The sequence below is a fragment of the Gastrolobium bilobum genome, unplaced genomic scaffold (genome assembly GCF_033153095.1).
Source record: "Gastrolobium bilobum isolate Gb01-03AN ecotype WA unplaced genomic scaffold, APGP_CSIRO_Gbil_v1 utg8480, whole genome shotgun sequence".
Lineage (NCBI taxonomy): Eukaryota > Viridiplantae > Streptophyta > Magnoliopsida > Fabales > Fabaceae > Gastrolobium > Gastrolobium bilobum.
Genome location: NW_026899605.1, coordinates 797,256 through 820,636, shown reverse-complemented (window position 1 = coordinate 820,636; position 23,381 = coordinate 797,256). Strand labels below are relative to the sequence as shown.

At 34.8% G+C, this 23,381-nt stretch overlaps 3 protein-coding genes across 3 annotated transcripts; 1 reads left to right on the top strand and 2 right to left on the bottom strand.

Annotated features, from left to right (window-relative positions):
- Positions 1-8,868: 8,868 nt before the first annotated feature.
- Positions 8,869-11,443, bottom strand: LOC133291901 (GTP-binding nuclear protein Ran1B). The gene is made up of 8 exons (XM_061490257.1): positions 11,295-11,443; positions 11,144-11,213; positions 10,945-11,001; positions 10,733-10,850; positions 10,098-10,187; positions 9,810-9,989; positions 9,631-9,708; positions 8,869-9,316 (listed from the first exon to the last, which is right to left on the bottom strand). Exons 1-8 carry the CDS (start codon positions 11,295-11,297, stop codon positions 9,247-9,249), a joined length of 666 nt encoding a protein of 221 aa, XP_061346241.1. The 5' UTR covers positions 11,298-11,443; the 3' UTR covers positions 8,869-9,246.
- Positions 11,444-14,124: 2,681 nt separating this feature from the next.
- Positions 14,125-15,198, top strand: LOC133291936 (uncharacterized). The gene is made up of 3 exons (XM_061490292.1): positions 14,125-14,746; positions 14,846-14,904; positions 15,004-15,198. Exons 1-3 carry the CDS (start codon positions 14,125-14,127, stop codon positions 15,196-15,198), a joined length of 876 nt encoding a protein of 291 aa, XP_061346276.1.
- A 1,072-nt stretch (positions 15,199-16,270) lies between these two features.
- On the bottom strand, positions 16,271-18,907 carry LOC133291915 (BIIDXI-like protein At5g11420). The gene is made up of 3 exons (XM_061490271.1): positions 18,838-18,907; positions 17,613-18,113; positions 16,271-16,803 (listed from the first exon to the last, which is right to left on the bottom strand). The coding sequence occupies exons 1-3, from the start codon at positions 18,905-18,907 to the stop codon at positions 16,271-16,273; spliced, it is 1,104 nt and encodes a 367-aa protein (XP_061346255.1).
- Positions 18,908-23,381: the final 4,474 nt, after the last annotated feature.

Here is a 23,381-nt window from a genome sequence, read left to right as displayed (position 1 = left end):
TGAGATTGTGAAAGAGATATCCTATTTATATTTCTTACTAAAAAGTCTCACGACCTCGACACTCACAAGATTGTTTTTCCATTATTTAAAATCTTGATTGAATACCAACGAATTTGGACGAACTCTAAAATAATATTTTAAAATTCTAATTGAATATCACGTAAAAAAATTTTCAATCCATTAAAATCCTAATTGAATGAATACCAATGGATTTTTTTGTCCAAAAATAATCCATTAAAATCCTTTGAAATCTCAATCCAATACACCCCCTTAATGTTTCTTTGAGATGAATCGATCCGAATATTCTCATAAGATTCAATTATTTTAGTCCGAATAAATTTTTTTCTCAAAGTATTAATTGCATGTTGTGCTCAACTAAATTATATACATTAGTAAGGGTAGACACAAGACACAATTCTCATCCACGGTTTCTAGCTACATGGGAGACAGGCACAACCGCACAATTATGGGGAGACTAATAAACATTTCCTTCCAAAATCCTACGATGGAGACACAACTCTCTTCCACGGTTTCTAGCTACGAAAATGCATCAGGGTTACTGAGGCAAAGCATGGACCGGTGGAGAAGCATGTATTCGTGCCCTACTCAATTAAATAGTAATAAAATACTTGAGGAACACTACGAGTTAAATTTCAGTAATTATAAAATATAAATAATACTAATAAGATGGAAAAAGCTATTTTATTAGGATTATATTTTTTTAGGGTGTCACCACCCATTTGAATCATTCAAGGAGGGTGTGGATTACTTTCATAATCAGTTTAAAAAGTTAAAATTTGTGAAGATACTCAAATAGTCAATTTTCTTCAAAATTAATAATTATTAGAGTCGGTATAAAAAAGAAATTTACACTATTGACTAAAGAATTCATGAAGAATAGCATGTAAAGTAAGAATCAGGTATAACTTATGAGTTTATCTACTCTCATGTTGTAAGAGATAGCATATCTTATGTTATGACACACATCACTAAAAAAAATGAAAACATAATTATCAATGTGTCTATGGCATAAGATATTAGTGTTTTACAATATGAGATTATTATTTTCCATAACTTATTTATAAATTATAAAAAAATAAATGAGCAAAATTTTAGAAATGAAAAAAATTATGTAACAAACACAAAATGAAAAGTGGATAGAATAATTTACTTAATATTAAATAATTCTCCTTTATATAATAAATTAAAGTACTCCGTCTTAAAAATAAGATAATAAGTTCCCATCCCCTCACATTCCCCCCCCCCCCCCCCCACATTAAACTGGCGGTTTCTTCTTTAAAAACATGGTTCTGCATTAATTTCTTTATATTTAATATTCTCAATCTATCTTCCTACTTTTCTCCTTATCAATTAAAAAATAAAATTTATTTTCTATTTACATGCATTATTAAATATATTCAATACTCTCAATTATGTAGCATCCAAAACGTGTTGAAGCTTGAAAGTTGAAACCAACTCTTCAAGAGAGCAGCGGCACAGAGACATACAACGCAACAAAATTGACGTGGGTTGTAAACAATTATTTCAAATTTTCAATCAAAAATTTTAAGGTATTGAATGATAATTTTTTTAATAATTTATATTATCCTTTAACATATTTTTTATGTAAGATCCCTTTGAGTTTGAAGCATGAATATTCCATATGTTCAATTTTTTTATTTAACTTTTATACTTTTTATTTAATTTGACTAAAAAGTAGGGATGATAAGAATTGAACTAGTGACCCTGTGATAAGTAAAACTCTGATACCATATCAAAAATTATTTAATCTAACACCTGAGCCGTGGCTACAACTACATTTACTATAAGTATCACGAATAAATTTAAGTAAAACATCTCATAAATGAATTATGGGCATGTTTAATTTCTACTTTTAAAAACAATTTTAAATTTTTAAAAATAAAAAAGTTATTTAAAAAAATTGTTATAAAAAATAATTCTCAAAACCGGAATACAAAAACGTTTATTAATCTATGGATGTTTTCAAAAAAACTGCTTTTTTTTATCAATGACAATTTTGTAAATATGAAAATTTAGAATGATATTTTTATAAAGAAAAAAATGTTTATAAAATGATAGCCTAAAATATTTATAATTTTAAAGAACATAACTTTGTATCATTTAAAATAAAATGACTATGAATAATAAAATTCTGAAAATAGGTCTTTACTATTGTATTGTGCTCTGCTAGGGTTTCATGGAAAAACCTGCCGCTGACGCTGACCTATCAAAAGAGGAGAGGGATCTCCTTCATCGAACCAAAAAGAAGTACAAAGGTGAGGTTCATTCAGTAATGATCAGTCATTGGCTCCTAGAGTGGAGGATTGGATGGAGGATAGACGTTCGTATAGAGAAATCCTGATGGAACATAATGGAGAATATTCAGAAAACGAGGAGAAGAGAATCTTAATGGAGGAAGAAGCTAGCGTTCCAGATGAGGAAGAAAGGATTGAGGATGAAGGAGAAAAGGATAGTACACCTGAGATATCTTGGGAAGTGGATGGAGATGGACGTACCAACTTCAAACTTTCAGAGAATTTCAAGAAACGAGCGTGGAAATCTTGGAGTCAATGTCTCATTGTAAAACTGTTAGGGAAGAGTATTTCTCTAAATCTTATGAGGAAAAGACTGGAGGCGATGTGGGCTAGGGATGGATATATTCGTGTTACAGATATAGATAACGATTATTTACTTGTGAGGTTTGAAAAAAAATCTGACATGGAGTTTGCATTAACTGCGGGACCCTGGATCATTCTTGATCATTACCTAGCAATGCGTTTATGGGAACCAGATTTTCAGCCTTATAGGGCTACCATTGACAAGATCGCGGCTTGGGTAAGGTTACCTAGCTTTCCTGTGGAGTATGTTCAGATGAAACTTATTGAACAAATAGGTGATTCGCTGGGAAAGTTCATAAAGGTGGATGCTGCAACAAATACTCTTCATAGAGGACAATTTGCTCGTTTATGTGTTGTACTGGATCTGAGTAAACCATTACAAGCTGAGTACAAATTAGATGGAAGGATTAAAAGAGTGGAATATGAGGGTCTTCATTTAATATGCTTTGGTTGTGGCCAATATGGTCATCGTATGGAAACCTGCCCTACAGTGATTCGTGTTGATAGCCAAGCTATTGATAAAACGATGAAGGTCAATGAAGATAACACCCATAGTCAGGAGGAAGGCAATAAAGACGGCCCAGTTAACCCGCAATATGGTCCTTGGATGGTAGTCACAAAGAATAGGAGAGGCAGGTTTGCTGGGGTAAGTTCGGTGAATGAAAAGAATGAGATCAAGGATAGGGCACAAAAGAGAGTGACAAATGGAGATGAGTCAAGGTTTGCTGTTCTGGGGAATATGAATGGTGCTGAAGATGAGGAGCGATTACGTAATACTCATGAAGCGGGGATGCAAAAGAATATTCAGTTATCTTATGAGGTTAGGAACACCCACTCGATATCCAAGCAAAATAAACAAAAAGGAGTTTATGTGGTGGGTATTGGAACATCATACAAGTTAGCATGGAAAGATGGGGAGAATAATAATGGGTATGACGCCACTCTTCCAATCAGCAATGTGGAAGGGGTAGAGGCACAAAAGATAAGGGCTGAACAACGTAATTTTCGGGTTAAAAGCAACAGAAGGGAAGATATGTGTTACTTATCAGAAAAGGGGGAGGACACTTGTGAAAAACAGCTATTACAAAAGGTTGGCAATGTGGGGCTCTCTAGTAATATTATATATGCTTAACAACAGCCATCTCATGGCCAATATGGTCATTCTCAGGTTATTAGTTTACCACATACTCCTAAACCACTAGATCCACAAGATCCGATGCAAGAAGATATTTTAAACAATAATAGCCGTGAGGGCTATCGCCTAGAAAAGCATTTAACGAACAGTGAAGCGGATATGCATCCTGAATGGGCTAATGAAGATCATAATCAATTGTCACATTCTTTATGATTTTGTTAATTTGGAATTGCCGTGGTGCAGCTAAAAGGAGTTTGGCTCGCACACTCAATTTGTATTTGAAAAAGAATAGGATTAGTTTGATTGGTTTGCTGGAAACAAGGACTCCAGGAAGTCGATGTAATAGTTTGATGAAAAAAATAGGTTTGGATAAACAGTTGGTAGTTGAAGATCAAGGGTTTGCAGGGGGGATTTGGTTGATGTGGGCATCCAACAGAATGAGTGCGACCTTGATTTCCTAATCTGACCAATTCATTCATGCTGAAGTAGAGCCAAAGGATGGTGATAAATTCATGCTAACCATAGTTTATGCAAGCCCTCAAGAATATCATAGAAAAAAGCTTTGGGAGGATTTGCGTCACATTAGTAGTCTCATCGAGGGGACTTGGATCATTGGAGAGGACTTTAACGAGATCATAAGTCCTACAGAGAAGAAGGGAGGTTCAGATCCGAATATTGGTAGATGTAGGAGGTTTAATGAGGTTTTAGAGGATTGTCAGGTTATGGATTTGGGTAGTAAAGGTCATTTCTTTACTTGGCAAGGCCCTAAGTAGAATCATCTTAATAGAGTTTAAAAGGTTGGATAGAGTTTGTAGCAATTTGGAGTGGAGAGTTAAATATTCAGTTGCGGTAGTTGAGGTTCCTGTTAGAGTAGGTTCAGATCACAATCCATTGATTGTTAAGCTAGAAAAGCAAAAAGATGGATGGGATGACAAGCCGTTCAGATTTATAGCCAGTTGGATGAATCATAAAGAATTTCTAAATCTGATACAGCAGAGATGGAATGTGAATATTAATATCAACAACATGCTTCAGAATTTTGTTCCTATTTTGAAGGAGTGGAATAAAGAAGTCTTTGGTAATATTCAGAGAAATAAAGAGCATCTTGTTAGAAATTAGAGAGGGTGCAAATTCAGAGAAGCAAGCAGGATTCCTTTTATCTTCAAGAGAAGGAGGATAGAATTCAAACTCAGCTATTAGATGTTCTGAAACATGAAGAATTTCTTTGGTTCCAGAAGTCTAGACAAGATTGGATAGTTAATGGAGATCGTAATACTAGATTCTATCACCTCAAGACTATTGGTCGGAGAAGTTCAAATAGAGTCTCCAGATTGAAGAATGATGCCCATCAAAGGATAACCGACAAAGAGGAATTAAGTAGAATGGCTTGTGACTTCTACCAGAAGCTTTTCAGTGAGGATGATACTAATAGAAGATGGTTGTCTTCTTCTAATTTTTGGCCTAGTATAGCGGAGGAAGATTTAAGAATTATGGAGAAAATTCCTTCTCACTCAGAAATATTGATTATTCTTAAGCAGATGAAGGGATTTAAGGCCCCAGGGAGCGATGGTTATCCAGCGGTTTTCTTCCAGCATAATTGGGAGAAGATTAAAGGACAACTAATAGATGCAATCCGTGCAATCCTAAATATATTGCTAACTTTAACTCAACTCTTCTGGTACTTATTCCAAAAATCCAGAACCCTTCTCATATCAACCAGTTTTGCCGTATCTCCTTGTGCTCAGTTGTGTATAAGTTGATCAGCAAAATTATTGTGAAGCGCCTCAAGCCAATAATGAATAAAGTTGTCTCTCCGTGTCGAGTAACTTTTGTGCCTCATCGTCAGATTCAAGACAATATTATAGTGATGCAAGAGTTAATCCACTCAATGCATAAAATGAGAGGTAAACAAGCTTTCATGGCTATCAAAGTTGATCTTGAAAAAGCATACGATAGAATTAACTGGCAGTTTCTAAAGAATACTTGTCAAGAAATTGGGTTGCCAAATAAAATTTTAGAGATCATACAAGAAGCAATTTCTTCTTCTTCCATAAATGTTCTTTGGAATAGAGGTAAAACAAGTGATTTTCGTCCTTCACGGGGCACTAGACAAGGGGACCCTCTTTCTCCTTATCTTTTTGTTTTGGGCATGGAGAAACTTTCTCATATCATTAATACAGCAGTTCAAGGTGGTCTCTGGAAGCCTATTTGAGTTGGGAAAAATGGGCTTAAAATTTCTCATCTTATGTTTGCAGATGATTTGATGTTATTTGCTGAAGCATCTCAAGACCAGCTGGAGATCATCTTAAAATGTTCCCATTTGTTTGGAGAAATTTCGGGACAAAAAATTAGTAATCAAAAAACTACTATTTTTTTTTCAAGGAATACTCCTGAGGAGACCGCAAAGGCCATATCAGAAGCTAGTGGGTTCAAGAGAGTTCGTAATATAGGGAGGTATCTGGGGGCGTGGATGCAGCATGGCAGAGTTACAAAACAAGTGTACGAAGCTATTGTAGAAAAAGTGAAAGATAAGCTGAGTGGGTGGAAAACTAGATGCCTTTCACAGGCGGGTAGAATTACTCTAGCCCAGTCTGTTATTTCGTCTATCCCTTATTTTCATATGCAAAGTGGAAAGATGCATATCTCTATTTGCAAGGAGGTGGAAAAGCTTCAACGTAATTTCATTTGGGGAGATAGGGATAATAAACGATCTTGTCATCTTATTGGGTGGGACACCCTCACGAAGCCTAAGTCGGAGGGGGTCTTGGTTTTAAAAAATTAACCATCATGAATGATGCGTTTCTAGCTAAGCTGATTTGGAGAATTCAGGATAATCCTCAGGCATTGTGGGTTCAAGTTCTTATGGTTAAATATAATAGCAACATAAGAAGGCCTAATTTGTTTGTTCATAAAATGGGTGATTCTAGATTGTGGGCTAACTTATGTAGAGTTTGGGTTAAAATGGAAGTGTTTCAAAGATGGGAAATTGGTGATGGTAACCAAGCTAGATTTCGGGATGATAAATGGACACCTCTTCCTACTGCTCTGGTGGATTTAGCTTTTGACTCGATTCTTATTGATCATCGTCACTTAAGGGTTAAAGATATAGTAGATGATAACGGTGAGTGGAATTTAAGCCCGCTTGAAAACCTGTTGAACCAACACACAATCCTAGTAATCAAAAGTTGTCTTCCGCCTAATCAATTAGATGGTCCGAATAAGATTGTTTGGTCTTGTAATGGCTATAGTACACCAACAGTGAAAGGTTTTTATGATATGCTGGATATTAGGGATAAGAGTGTTAGTAATACAGATCGTAAATGGGATATTGTGTGGAAGTGGAAAGGGCCTCAAAAAATGAAATTATGACATTATTTACGTGGAAACTCTTGCATGGTAGATTGCTCACAAGAGATTGGGTTGCTAGTTGGGGTGTTGATAACTCAACTTGTGATATATGTATGAAGAGTAGATAAACAATTTTACATGCTCTTACAAACTATGATCGCATAAAGTCAATATGGAAGAATTTGCTCCCCAAGTATAGGTGGTTCGAATTTTAACGCTAACCAAGAGAACTGGATTGAGGATAATTTATTATGCAATAGCACGGGGCCTTTCAACGTTTCTTGGAGATCCTTGATTATGTGCACTGTTTGGTTTATTTGGTTTTGGCGAAATAGTACTGTCCATAATTGTGACACACTTAATGGCAACATGATGGTGCAAATGATAATTGATAGAGCTGTGGAGATACAGGAATCTTGGAAAGCTGAGAGTATTGCTTGCCCACTTTTGGTTACTAATAATCAAGTTGAATTTATTCAATGGAGGAAACCGGATGAGGGTTGGGTGAAATTGAATACGGATGGAGCAGTTAGAGGTAGTCCTGGTCAGGTTGCGTGTGGAGGGATTTTTCGTAACTCTGATGGGGCTTGGTGTGGTGGTTTCTCATATTATATAGGGGTATGCACTGCCTTTATTGCTGAATTATGGGGTGTTTTAAAGGGCCTGAAATTAGCCTGGAACAAAGGGTGGAGACAGGTCATTATTGAAAATGATGCTTTCAATGTCATCACTTTGCTCACCAAGAATGGTGATGCAGCTCATGAGTCTCATTTAGTGACTCGTCTACGAGCATGGATAGCAAGAGAGTGAAATATTAAATTTATTCATACCTTTAGAGAAGGTAATTCTTGTGCAGACTGACTAGCCAACTTTGGAGTGGATAAAGGACAACATTATTCTTTCTTGTGGTTTGAAGATCCTCCTCCTGGGATGTTTTTAGTTCTTCAAGCGGACCTAGCTTCTATTAGTAGGCCTAGACATATTTAGGGGTTTTTTAGTTTCTGATATTTGGTTTTGGTTGTATTTCTTTCTTTTTTTTGTTTGGGCTTTTAGCCTTTTTGTCTACCAAAAAAATAAAAAATAAAAATAAAATGACTTTTTATATTGTCTCTCCTATGAAAAAACATCACATCAAAATACAATCATTTCACTTAAATCCACACAACTTTTAAGAAAGAAAGGAAATATAAAAAAAAACACCACATCAAAGTACAATCATTATATTAAAAAACACAACATAAAATTATGTCATTTGAAATAATAAATACTTTTTCATCAATAAATAAATCTAATTTTTTAAATTTTAAATCACTTTAAAATAACAATCTTATAATTATAAAATTTCATTAATGATATTTTTTATAAATAACTATAAATTTTTTACAACTTTAAATTTAAGAATATTTAAGTAAATTTATTGATCTTTTACTCTCAAAATAAGTTTTCAAAATTTTTATTCAAATTTTAAAAAAATTTCAAACACACCATAAATTTTCTGATCCTCGAAACCACAACTTCAAATACCGATATACAACCCAAAACATATATTGTAGCCTACACAGTAGCCGCAACTCAGGAGGACGGTCCTTTACTTAATCTACCTATAATTATACACCCCTCCTTAATAATTTCAAATATTTTTTGAGTTAAACATATTTTTAAATTTATATTCTTATATTTCACCTAAACTTAAGAATACTCATTTAAGAAATACTTTCTAATTTCAATAAATTATACGTTTAAACAAAGGTTAGAAACCAAGCAAGTTATTTATTGTTGGAATGACTGGTTCAAGGCTCAAACGGATAGCACAGCCTTCGTTCCTCCCCATGCCTTTCACCAGTCGCCAACTCCCATAGTCGCTTGTATTTAAATATTCAAAACGTGCTGAAACCACCAAACCGCATCCTCTTCGAGAGAGACGGGTCACACAAACACAATGAAACATATTTGAAGCCCGTGACTACAACTATATGTCTGACTACAAATGAGACTTTCAATTTAAGCAAAACATCTCAAAATGAATAAAATTTCTGATCCTCAAATCCACATCCTCAAATAAGACTATATATTGTAGCATGCAGAGTAGCACCAACTCAGGACGATGGTCCACAGACGCAAGTCTTACTCAAATGCATCATCATCATCGTCAGGAAGGGGCTGAGAAGCGGCTGCAGCAAGCTCAGCCTCATGCCTGCAAAAGCCACCAATACATAAATTTTAAGAAATTTAAAAGGAACAATTCCAATTGAACGGGAGCAATAATTCTTCAAGATCGCTATGAAATTACTAATGGATTTCGTGGACTATATTTAAAAGTAAAACAACACATCACTCTAAAAACCCTATATCCATCTTGATTGTGACAATTCACTATTAGAACACAGATTTAAATTCAAAATGCAACTTTCAATTTCTACAATCTATCTGTTTTTATCATGCTGGCCCATAAGTCAGGCTTACAGTTACAGCAGAAAGAACTAATTCAGTTCATGTCAGATAGCTTACTGTTGTTGTGCAGCTAAATCAATTTGAATTTCTGGTGGAGCCAAAGCAGGAGATTCTACAAAGTGCAAGTTAGGATCGCTGCATAATTGACACAAGTAGCAAAACGTAAGTTGAAATGCATTTAAAAGTTTGATGTGTTGTTACTTATTATGTAAAAGGTAGAAACTAATTGTACCTACCCTGCAATTTTCCTAGCAAGGTACAGAAAAGGCTTCTCAAAGTTATAGTTACTCTTAGCTGAAATCTCATAGTACTGCAAATTTTTTTTCCGGTGGAAAGTGACCTGCTTTGCCTTCACTTGCCTGTTCTTCACATCAACCTTGTTACCGCAGAGAACAATTGGAATGTTTTCACAGACCCTGAAAATCAGTTGTGTAGAAAGTGTCCGTCATGTAATATAAACAACTTGTGCTGAATAATTAGAGATGAAACAATTAAAAAGGTTTTGAAGGATTTCATGCACGAACCGACAAAGATCACGATGCCAGGTAGGGACATTTTTGTATGTTAGTCGGGCAGTCACATCAAACATTATAATAGCACATTGCCCATGGATACTGCAAAATAAAAGATATAATGTTAAAAGCACTAGATGGGGGATTTGAATAATGGCAGAATAAAAAGCTTACACAAAACATTTGAAACGGATCAAATTAAATATTTCATTGCAGTTCTTAAATTGTGGAATTCCTACGCATATAACAAAGTCATCCATATAATATTGAGATAAACACTACAAAAGCAAAACTACAATATTGATAAATCCCATGGCATCATGGCCAAGGAACGGCTATGATTAATGACAAGTAACAAATTTTACATTTAACACCCATGCAGAAGTTGAGAATGTGAAACAAATTTTACATTTATCAGGTTTCAAGAACCAATATTATAGGTACCAAAAGAGAGAAAGATGATTGATGACCACCAATACTAAACAATTAATCATTGCAAGAAACCAAAAAAAACATAGGTGAAAGCTCACAACATGTAAACCGAAGAACCCTCCAAATCTTCAAATTTGATTCCAAGCATTAAATATAAAAACAAATTTCAATTTTCATCACAATAAAAAAATGACTCACTCCTAGAAATCACTTACTAATATCCATCTCTGAGGCCACCAAACTTTTCTTGTCCAGCAGTATCCCAGCAGTAGAAGCGAATTTTGCCACAGTTTGTGAAAAAATCCAACGGGTGGACCTCCACACCAATGGTTGCTGCGTTGAACAAAATAAAAAAAAAAGAATAAGTTAATCACGGAGGAAGATGAACATATATACATGAACATCATTAATTAAAAATCAATCTTACGTTCATATCTCTTCTCGAATTCACCGGTAAGATGCCTTTTCACGAAGGTTGTCTTTCCTGCAAACGTATGTTCAGTACAATAAAGTTCATAACCTAATGTATAAGGCGAAACACCACGCTAATGAAGCTCCAACCTAACCTAGATCGTTACGAAAAGAACAACAGAAAAGGCAATAAACTTGTAGGAAGAAAAACTTACCAGTTCCACCATCCCCAACGAGTACGAGCTTGAAACTGGGGTAATCAACGGTTGGCTGATTGGGCAGAGCCTGCACCGCAAAAAAACATCAAATTTAAATTGAACGTAGAAACAACAACAACAACAAAAAAGAGAGAGTACCAGAACGTACCATGGAATGGGATTAGAGTTGTTTCGTTTCTTTGCGTTGAGGAGAAGAAGAACAATTGTTAATGGATCTGAGAAAGTTCGCGAAGGAGCGAGGGTTTATATATTTGAAGGGGTTTCGACTAAGCGCCCTCCTTTAGCTTCAAACTTACGCAGCTTTCTCAGCCCTTGGATTAAATCACACCCCTCCTCAGTTTGAATATAAATGCCAAACAAGCACTGAACTACAACTGGGCTCGGCCCACCGTTCCACCCCTGGCTGAGCCCACTATACAAATTACAAAGTTATTTTTTTCCAGGCTTTTTCAGTCCACCCAAACAAGTCTCTCTCTTTCCTTTCTTTTTTATTGGACGACCTAAAATTTATTTTTTCTAGCCAAATAGAATATTAAAAAAGCCTTGGATTAATTTATGTGTGACGGAAAGAATGGTTCATTCATAACTAAACTACACTTATGATACCAAACATCATTGACACAAGTGGTAAAGAGCTTGTGTCCTTTAACCAGAAGTCTCATCTTGCGAATAAAAAAAATAGTCTTGAGAGAGCCACTCCCGTTATAAAATCCGATAGTGCTCGAACCAGATTAGGAGACTCAAAAACTACACTTATGATAATCTCGGCCCAAAATATAGAGTTGAAACTTTCATAAGAATAATATTGCTTTCCAACAAAATTACTTTAAGATGTCTGGTTCAAGTGAATTTATTTATTGATTTTCCAAAAATACTATAAAAAAAAAAGAAAAAAACTAAAATAACAAACATTTGCCTAAGAATTAATGATCCGTACGAATTAAAAATATATGTAGTATTATAAATATTTCAAAAATAAAACATATCTGACTATGTTGATATTAATTTTTATTTTTTTTACAATTCATATAAAAAAATATTGTTAGTATAAAACTGTAATAACTAATATAAACTACCATAATTTTTTTATTAAAATATACTCAACTAAAGTAATTTTAGGAGTTAACTTGCAATGGATGATTGCTATCTTTCTTATAAGTACGTGCATCTTATCTTATACTAGTGCAATATCAATTACAAACACATGTTAACATTTGTTATAAAATTAGTTATGAGTTTCAAACAAATTTTAAATTTAAATAATTATAATTATGAAACAAACTAAAATAAACATACAAATTGACTTTTTGACCCTAGTAATTTCTTTTTTATAAAATTTGACCGGAATAATTTTTTGGTCAAACTTATTATGGATATAATAAAGAGAAATACTACTCTCATTTTACACGAGGTAGTTATCTCATGTTGTCTCACATCGAAAATTTCACTCATTTTTTTTTCTTTTTTATCTTTTAATAATAGATCCCACATGATTTCTCTCTGTATCGTGAGAGAGCTACTCTCATGTAAAATTCCTCTATAATAAAATCACATTAAGACACGACATTACAAGAACCGCGTCCTTTACAATTTGAACTAGCCAATCGCGTGAGAGTAACTGCTGCAATTAATAGCTCCAAGACACGGCGCAGTTTGGGTACCGCGTTTTTGAGTGCCAGTGCGTGAGAATGAATACTGTAATTAATGGGACTATGACCCAACATTTTTTATAGGGTTTTATGTTTATCATGTAATATGATATAACATCACTTTTCTACATATACATTAAAAAGGTGAGGTCCACATGTTTTTCTTTCTGTTGCATCATTTCACTTTCTCTCTCCAATTTTGTGTGTGTTAGAAACAACACTTAAATCATGTAACATAACACTAATAAAACTCTTTTTTATATCGCATTTACATGTGACCAGCCTATCACTGAGATCAAAAATTGTAAAGTATGTTTTGTTACCATGGCTTTGGTTTGAATTCGAAAAAGTTCCATGAGTGATACATAAGTATGTTTTGTGATTAGAATTGATATTTATTTATACTTATTTAACTGACATTTATTTATATTCTTATTTAGTTTTATATGTTAAGAACAAAATTAACACACATTTTTTTCGTGTTTAATTTTAGGGCTTAGGATTTTTGTATTACATATATTTGATTTTAAATTAAGCTAGGATTTTAGTATTTTGTTAATAATTTGTTGCGGTTATTTAATAGATGTAGATAAATAAATTGGTTCATAAAAAAAAAAAAAAAAATCTACATCTATTAAGCCTAATAGATGTAAAATGATTAAAACAAAATTTAAGCCTAATAACCTACGGTTTTACTAAATCATAAAAAACATGGGACATTAACGGTACTTTTTTTCTTAACATATAAAACTAAATAAGAATATAAATAAATGTCAGATAAAAGAGTATAAATAAATAAGGAAATACAAGTGTTATGTAACATGAACAATTTCCACTTTTCTACCGACTCAATCTCCACTTCACAGCAATGAAAATTCATCGCAAGTTCTTGTTAATCCAATTCTGAATGGTCGCAACTATCACTCATGGGCGCGATCTTTTTCCATGGCATTACGTTCTAAAAACAAGCTGGGATTCATCAACGGTACTACAGAAGTTCTAGAAGAAGATGATCCATAATTTCAAGCCTGGGATCGCTGCAACACGATGGTGCTAGGCTGGATCCATAGATCCATTTCACAAACGATTACACAGTCCATTTTGTGGATCGAAAAGGCATCTGATGCATGGCAAGATCTGCATGACAGATTCTCTCAATCAAACGTCTTCAGAATCGCTGATCTTCAAGAAGAGATATGTAGATTACAACAAGGTGACAGACCTGTATCTGAATTTTTCACTCATCTCAAGACACTATAGGATGAATTAGATAACTTGAAACCACTTCATTCTCCAATAGTTCCTTGCAAATGTGGTGTTATAGCTCAAATGCGAACATCTCGTGAACAAGATCATACCATAAGGTTCTTGAGAGGATTAAATGAACAATTCGCCCAGGCACGCTCCCAGATTATGATGATGGAGCCCATGCCTAATGTTGTCAAGGCATTTTCTTTTGTGATCCAACAAGAACGACAGTTTAGTTCCGAAGACAATCACAATCTTCCTCAAGCTCAGGCTGTTGTCAATGATCAGATTTTTCGAAGAACTTATCATGATAACAGCAGAAGAGGTCGTACTTTTAGAGGACGTGGCGAAGGCCGTAGCTATGCTGGAAGCTATGGTGGAAGAAACTTCAGTAAACTGTGTACTCACTGCCATAGAACCAATCACACCATTGAAACGTGTTATCTTTTACACGATTTTCCCCCTGGCTACAGAAAGAACATGGCAAACAATGTGTCCACTCATTCAGAAGCTCCATTCAATCCTCAAGCTCCTCCTAACATCAACATGATCCAAGATCAGTACCAACAAATCTTGAGTTTGTTGCAGAAACCAACTCCTCCTGATGCAGCTGCTCATAATGCTAATGCAGTCCTTGTCTCCAACTCCATTGCTGATAATATGCAACCAGGTATCGGTATCATTGAATGGATTATCGATACAGGTGATACTGATCACATCACTTTCGTGTTTTCTCATTTTTCATCTTTTAAAAAAATCTCACCAATTTCTGTTTCCTTACCGAATGGTGCTAATGTTACAGCTTGTATTTTTGGTACTATACACATTTCTCCCACACTCACCATCAACAATGTCCTCTATGTACCACAATTTCGTATTAATCTTCTTTCAGTTTCGAAACTTTTAAGTTCAAATCTTTACTCTGTTATTTTTAACAAAACTCATTGTTTCATCCAACAGAAAACGTCCAATTACCAGACGCTGATTGGTTCTGCTGAGCAGCGTGGAGGATTGTACGTGGTTGAAAGTAAAGATGTAACAGCTCACACACGTTCTCTGGATGTATCTCGTTTGAATGTAACCTCTAGTTGTATACCTTTCTGTAGTAACATTTCCCAGCTTACCAATAAGGCATCTAATGCAAGTGTTATGTAACATGAAAAGTCTCCACTTTTCTACCGACTCAATATAATGTGGGACCCACTTCAACTTTTTTTGCTTTTTTTTGTACAATAGGGCCCACAGTGTTTCTGTGTCTGTAACATGACACAAATGGTGTGATGTTACATGACAAATGATTATCCCAAATAAATATCATTCTTAATCACAAAACATATTATAAAAAAGTATAAATAAATATCAATCTCAATCACAAAATATACATTTATATCACGGGTTCAGCAAGTGTACAATGATTGGATACAAAATTTGGTCCAGTGCACTAAATTCTCCTGCGAGAACACAATTATAGTAAATATTATAACTATGTTCTCTCAAAAAAACACCATTATAATATTTAGTGCACTAAATTCTCGCAGAAAAACTTAATGCACTGGACCATCTAGTAAATAAATTTTCATTTTTTCCTTATATCACACACGAAATTTTTTCAAATTCAAACCAAAGCCATGGTCACAAAACATACTTTACAATTTTGATCTCAGTGATAGGCTGGTTACACGTAAATGCAGTAGAAAAACTGTCACTCCCATTAATTATAGCACTCATTCTCACGTGTTGACACTCAAAAAAAGTGGTACCCAAACTGCTGCGTCTCAGAGCCATTAATTGCAGCACTCATTCTCAAGCAATTGGCCAATTCGGACGCGGTTCTTTGTAATGTCACATCTTAATGTGGTTCCATTAATGCCGCGTGATTATGCATTATATAAATAATAAATTTAACTAAAAAATTATTCCGGTCAAACCATATAAAACAGAGATCACTAGAGTCAAAAAGTCTAAAAAGTTCCATTGTTTATTTGCTGAAAGTACATAAAACACTTTTAAGAAACCCACTGATGCATCGTACACGTCTATACCAACATCATTTCGTATACACTTATTTTCATATAAAAAATAAAAAACAAACTACAGCCTTTCGCTTCCTTAATTTGTAAACAAACCAAAATATAAAACAACACTTCAGAGGTCAGAAACCCATGTGTAATTTTTACATTTGATTCGTTGCACACTGTGGTTTTCGAAATTCTCAATATGGAATCCACTATGGTTTGCGAGCACTGAGCAAGATGACATCATCAATCACAGGTCCACACAGCGAAGAGAGGTCGTCGCTTCTCATGGTGTAGAACGTGCTAAGGAACGCAATGCGTGTTCTTGGGCTAACAGCAACAAACTTGAGTGCTGCACGCTTGAACCCACCTTTGCCTTTGGACTCGTAAGGAACCTTTATAGTGTCTCTACCAGCAAATGCTTCAACACTCAATGACCCTTCACATGAATCACCAGCGTCTCCAACAGCAAAGGAGAGAGCGTACGTTTTGCCAGGAATGGTTCTGGCTACTTGTGCAATGGCACTTTCTTTTCCTCCAACCAGTTCCACTGCTCTTCTTCCTTGTGGAACTGAGAAATGCTCCGAGTCTATGTATTTCACTGCCTTCAGTGACTCCACTATCCATCCTGGCAATGGAGAATGTTCGTTGAGGTCTACAATGTTTGGTGGGATAAGCACACCCCAAGATGTGTTTGGGAACACATATGGTCCTTCTTCAAAACCACCATTTTTCAATATGTTCCCTGTCAAGTGTCAGATAAGAACATGCATAATCATTAACGAACTTTATTATAAAATAAAATGGATTCCAAATTCTTAATTAATTGCTGAAAGAAAGTTACGAGGAGCATTTTGCATAAATAGTCAACCAGATGAAGATATGAAATATATGAAAATCACTCCTTTTATATCTGTTTTTCTTCAAAACCACTCCTTTTGCATAAATATATGACCGAAAGAAACCAGTCTATCTTCCTCTATGAGGAATTATGAAGCTCATTATAGGATCACAGCCAACGATTTTATATCCTGCTGGCATCTTACATTACATGGCAAGCTGGCAATATATGTTAACTAGTTTCCATTATGCGCATTAATAGGCCGTCCTTTTCTTGTGCTATTACTCACTTGTTTTATATGCTTTGTTTGATTAATAAGCATTCTATTCATAGTATATTAGCAAATAGCAATCATTTTATAAGGAATACTGCATCAAATCAAACAGCCTGTATGGGTGTATATGGTTCTATGTCAGAGAGTAGGAAGAGTAATTAATTAAATAAGAAAAGAGTTTTATTAATGTTATCTGACATGATATAAGTGGATTTTCCAACACATACAATAATGGAGAGAGAAAAGTGGAATGATGAAAGAGAAAGAAAAACATGTGGACCCCACCTCTTTAATGTGTGTGTAGGAAAGTGAAGTTATGTAAAATAATAAACATAAAACCCATAAGAAAAATGCTAATAATACGTTCTTTTTGATAATGGGTTTAATTATCATGTGAGATTCACTAATAGAGACAAGATTTTTAAAAAGATAAACTTACTCTTAGTTGGTCTAGGAGGGTACAGGGCACTGAGTGCAATAGAATCAATGAGTGGGCCACAAGCTGGGTCCTCTGTCACTCCCGGGTTATGAATAACCATATCCACATCAGGGAAATCTGCTTGGAAGGACCATGCATAAGCATCCCAACCATTGCTGCTATATAATGTTTGCATTGGGAGCACCACCCAGTCTGGTGTCACAGAGACATTGAGTCTCTCATCTTGTGCACATGTGCGTGCTACCACAAACGTGATAGAATAGTACATTCCCTTGGTGACCTTTATCCTTTGCTTAATAGAAGCATCGTTGCCAAGCCTCACCGCATATGAACCCTCTGGCACCACAAGCAACATGTCACCTTGTTTCTGACCTGATTTTATGTACTCAACGTAGCCAGAGATGACCCAATCCGGTATAGCGTGGGGACCGCCGGTCACCACCGTGCCCTTCATGTCTGATGGCTTCGGCCCCATCTCAAATTCTCCATTTGCCACGTATCCTGTATTAATTAATGAGCAATATTATTTATCTAATGATGATAATGAGCAAAAACATGATTGACTCAGATTTCATTGGACCATATTTTGCAAATCAACAGCACATTTGAAATCATATTTTCCATTTCGAATATTTATGCCATGTTAGTGCCTTTCTGACTCTCCAATTGAAACATTCCCAGTAATTAATCATACAGGGTAATGTGAATTTTAAAAGCACTCTGCACGCATGGACATGAGACAGCGCAAACACTTTGATAAGGGAGAAAATGTGGCTTTTTAAAATAATAAGCAACATTTATACAAAAAAATAAAAATAATAAGCAACAAACCACTAGGATTGGTCTGGTAAGGGATTTGGGTAGTTTGTATATCAAATTATGTGTTTAATTTCCACCCGTATATCCAAGTAAAATAAAACAAAATAAGCAGGGAACTTTTGCTATTACCATGACATTCGAATCCTAAAAAGACTTGAGTTGCTACAATTAATCTGCAAATTCTTTGGCAATCACGTACATTAATGACTTTATATATATATATATATATATAGGGCTTAACATTTTTGCCGCTACCGTAGACAGTGTTATCTGCAGCTGACACAGAAAAATAGTTCCCGCAGCTTTAAAAAGAAAAAAAAACAGGCAGCTGCAGAAATCATTTTGCCATATATATATATTTGTTGGGTAAGCATATATAAACGTACGTATTTTGTTAGTAGCTTACCGTCAATAAAGGAGAAAGCAACATGGAAGGAGGTGCACAAGAGTACTAACAGAAACGAGAGTCCTTCCATGTGTGCTGGGTTGTGAAACACAGCAATTTCAAGAGAGTGAAAGGTAGAAGGGGAGAAATAATTGAGAGAAAGGAAGGTAGCAGAGAAGGGAATGAGCAAGGCCATATATATATATATTGCGTGTCATTTGACCGTGTGTGTTTTTTTTTTGCAATCGAATTTGAAACGAATCTTGGATGTTTTCTGGTGCAGGTCGTAGACAAAAGCTATTGACTGTCACATGCTCTTCCCAGGTCCTTCACTCGTTGCAAAGCATGAAATTAAGCTATCCCCTGATGACAAATTTTCCTAGGTCCTTCACCTCACTATATCACTACTGCCCCGGATGGCATTTTTTGTTATCCCGGTACCAATCTTAACTATAAAATTGTTGGGTTTCATTAAGCATATATAGCTGGAGTCTGCTATTTTCAAATGACTTTTTATTTTATTTATTTATTTAAGAGAGGACTAATCACTGTAAAACCTTGTTTTTTAGCTCACACCCAAGGTTGTGTTTGTGTTTGGAATCATTAAAAACTAAAAAAAAAATTGGATTAAAATTAAAAATATATATTAAGAATGTGATTTAAAATTACATACAAATTAAAATTCACCTTTAGAACACATATATTATGATTCAATGAATTTATTTTATATTATTAATTTGGAAAAAATTATATTTACAAATTTGTTGTTTACAAACTAAACTATGCATGTCTGACCGTAATATACTTTGGAGTAGAGTATTATCGATCAAACATAGTGTAATTTGTAAGTTTGTAAAACAAAATTTTGTAAACGAATTCTTTCCCTATAAATTTGCTATATTACACGTATGTTCAAAAGCGACTATATGACCTTGGCCGGCTTTTTCACTGCATCATCTGGCATAGGGATGGCAAAAATGAGCCAATTCGTCTAATTGGCTCGTAACTAGGGGTCTAAATAGGCTAAGCTACACTAGGTTTTGACTTAAATAGGCTATGCCTATGTAAAAAATATTGGGTATGGCCTGGCCTGTTAGCCTGTGTATGCCTCAAATTATAAGTCTGACCTGACTTATATTTAAAAAATAAAAGCATTGGCCTAGGCCTGTTAGTCTGTTTAAGCCTATTAAACATTCAACAATTAAAGGAATAACTACAAAAATATTACTTTATTATTAAAAATTATAAAAATATTAATTTTATGTATTTAATTTAAAATAAATAATATGATATAGGCCGGCCTGTAGGCTTATAGGCGTGATATGTACAAAAAAAAAACCTATGGCCTGTTTTCTAAATAGGTTTTCTTAAAAGCTTAGGCCTATTCTATTTTACTATTTATAATAGGCCAAGTCTGGCCTAATATAGGCTAAGTCGTAAGCTCCTGTAGGCCGGCATAATTCATTTACACCCCTACTCGCAACCTGCTAAAAATGAGCTTGTGGAGTTGATACAAATGAGTTGATAACCTGAGCCAGCTTGAAAAAAATCTAGTCAAGCCAACTCGCGGGTCAAACGAGTCAGCCTGCCTACGTGTTGAGTTTTTTTTTAATTAAAAAATACAAAATATCAAAGACCCACCACGCCGCCTTCGATTTCTTTCTTCTTAGCACGCTTTTAGTTTTTTCTCTAACCTAATCTTCTTACATCAGCGCCCATGTTCACTCGAAGGTTCTGATTCATCGGCTGGGAAGATTGAATTGGATTGGATCAACTCAAAGGTAAAGTGAAAATATTCATCTTTCTCGTTCTTGTGCTTGTTTTGATTTCTGGGTTTCTATAAATTTGGCTTATTTTTTGTTTTTGGCTTTTGGGTTTTCATCTGCTTGGAGGGATGACTCATGGGTGATTTGGAATCTTGGGAAAATGGATACTGTGTTTGTGAGTTAGGATTTTAAGGTGAACTCAAAATTGGGGTTGCTTTAGTTTTTGTTTTTTGTTTTCAGTGGCTCGAGGAATTAAAAAACGGCCACTGGAAATATGGGTTATCATTATCAGCATCAGCTTGTGTATCAGTATGAGTATACTCGATCTTGCTATCAGTAATAGCTTGTGTATACTTTTGCGCTTCTGTGCTTCGAGGCTTCCCTTTGTGGTTCTCATAGAATGGTTTCATTTGTTGGAGTTAGAAGTCTTTTATTATTTTATTTTTGAAAAAAATACGTGATTCATGTGAAATAAGAAGAAAATAAAGAGAGGAGAATGGATCTTTCTTTTGGTGTTGGCGTATATCCTCATTTTTTTTTTCAAACAGGAAAATGTTACTTAAATTTTATGATCTTGATCGGATAACCAAAATTCAACTGTTGTTGTTGTGTTTCTTTTCTCAGCTGAAAAAAAATCTGTGCTAACATATATTTCATGAGCATGCATGTTCATTTGGACATGGAAAAATGATAGTGCAATTGTGTTGATTGCAACATAGGCTTCCTTGATATAGGCCATGGGTACTCCGGTCCTAGCAGGTTATAGAATGAAATGTTCAATTGTTATTTAATGATCAACGAAAGTCTTTGGCAGGACCGAAAATAAACATAGGAAAAAGAAATTTAAAATTGTATGTTAATAGAAGCATGGTGGTGAAAATCAGCAAGTGTAATTTCCCTCCTCCTTTTAATTACTTTTTGTCTGCTAGGCAGTAAAAGGGAAGGTTCTTATTGAAATCGTATGTGGAGGCTTAGTTAATGAATCAGTTGTTTAAGGAATACAAATTCGATAGATAAGCACACATGATCTGTTACAAGGAATAAACATAGGCTGAAATTGAGACAACCCGCGAGCTAACTCTAACCCGACTCTTTTTTTCGGGTTGCAAGCGGGTTGAGTCGGGTCGTGCTGGTTTGACCCGTTTTGCCAAACATAATACGACAAAGCCAAAATGCTTATGCACTAAAGGATTGATGGTTCCTCTTTATATGTGATTACCCTACACTTCTCACACGCTCACGCGCGATCCGTACACGTGAGGAGTCCTGCAGCCACACCTCATTGTGAGGCTGATAGAGTTTGAAAATGATTATGACGTCACATTTTTCGTACTAGCGAAATTTTCTCCACTTTATAAATACTCCATCACCTCCCATCTTCGTCACCATCACGACCTTATTGAAACTCCATTGAATTAACATCTCACCAACCATAAACATGTCCATTTACCCCATCTTTGATTCTTAACTTGTCGGAGACTTGAATGATGACCTCTTTGAGCTGAGGTATATTAGTGCCTTTTCAATCACCACCATCATATTGACATACTCCACCTATCTGTGATACATCAACTACTACTCCTTTCTGACAAGTTCACGGTACTTAAAATATTTAAGATGACTTAATAAATAATTTCAAATGTTTAAAAGGAGAGGTTATACTTACTACCTCCTTTTCTTATTACTAAATCTTAAAAATTAATTTCTACCATTCTAATGGTTATAATTTATTGGAAATTAATAATTAATTAATAAGTATGACCCAATAATTGTTGGAAACTCGGTTCCCTCAACTCGACTCAGAAGCCTTTTGCAGAAGTCAGTCAAGCAAGATCCTGGATCTCGGATCTTGACAATATTACCTCGGCCTGAACTTCACCAAGTCGGGCAGCGCAGCGAAAAAAACAAAAAATAAAGGGGAGAGAGAAAGAGAGCACAAGCAGCTTTAACGTGAGAAAACCTTCTCCAATGAAGAAGTAAAAACCCACGAGACCTAATCCAGTTCAAACATCCACTATGAAAACAATGGGTACAAAGAATCAAGATTCACCAAAGTGGTGGTTAACTCAACCTCTTCAACAATGGTGATAATCAAACTTTCCTAAAGAAGTTTCACTCAAACTCTCTCTAGAGATCTCTCAAAATACAAAGCTCAAAGCTTTGCTCACAAATCTCTCAAATAATCTTCTCTTGTTCTAACCTAGCCTCCACCCACAACTAATGAATATATAGAGAGGTGAAATATAGGGTTTAGAGTTTTTAGAAAACCCCTTAATGGGTTTGGGCTTAGCATTGAAGAGGAAGTCCAACAATAATTACAACCATTAGATTGATGAAAATCAACGGTTAAGATTTAGTAGTAAGAGGTAGTAACTTAACTTCCCCCATGTTTAAATCCAAAATTTATATCAAATCAAAATCATTAAAATCTAACAAATTTACATAAACTTAAATTTATATAAAATAAATATTGATTTCCAAATAAATGAATTATTATTTTATAAATTTTCTAACAAAAGGATTTCATATATAAATCAAATTTTTTGTTAAATGTACATTCATCGGGTTCATTCAGACAGCGGACCTAGAAAATTATATTTATGTATGCACATTTATTGGCAGGAGTTCGACAGCAGTGTCCCGAATTTTTTTTGTTTAAAAGCTCTCGCCATGCACATGATCCATGGAAGGGTATACGATAGATAGTTTTATTTTGCATTTGCAAAATGTTAAATATAAGAATTGAAAATGTGACTTTTAGGTACATGACCACAATACCAACCATTAAGACAAGAGAAA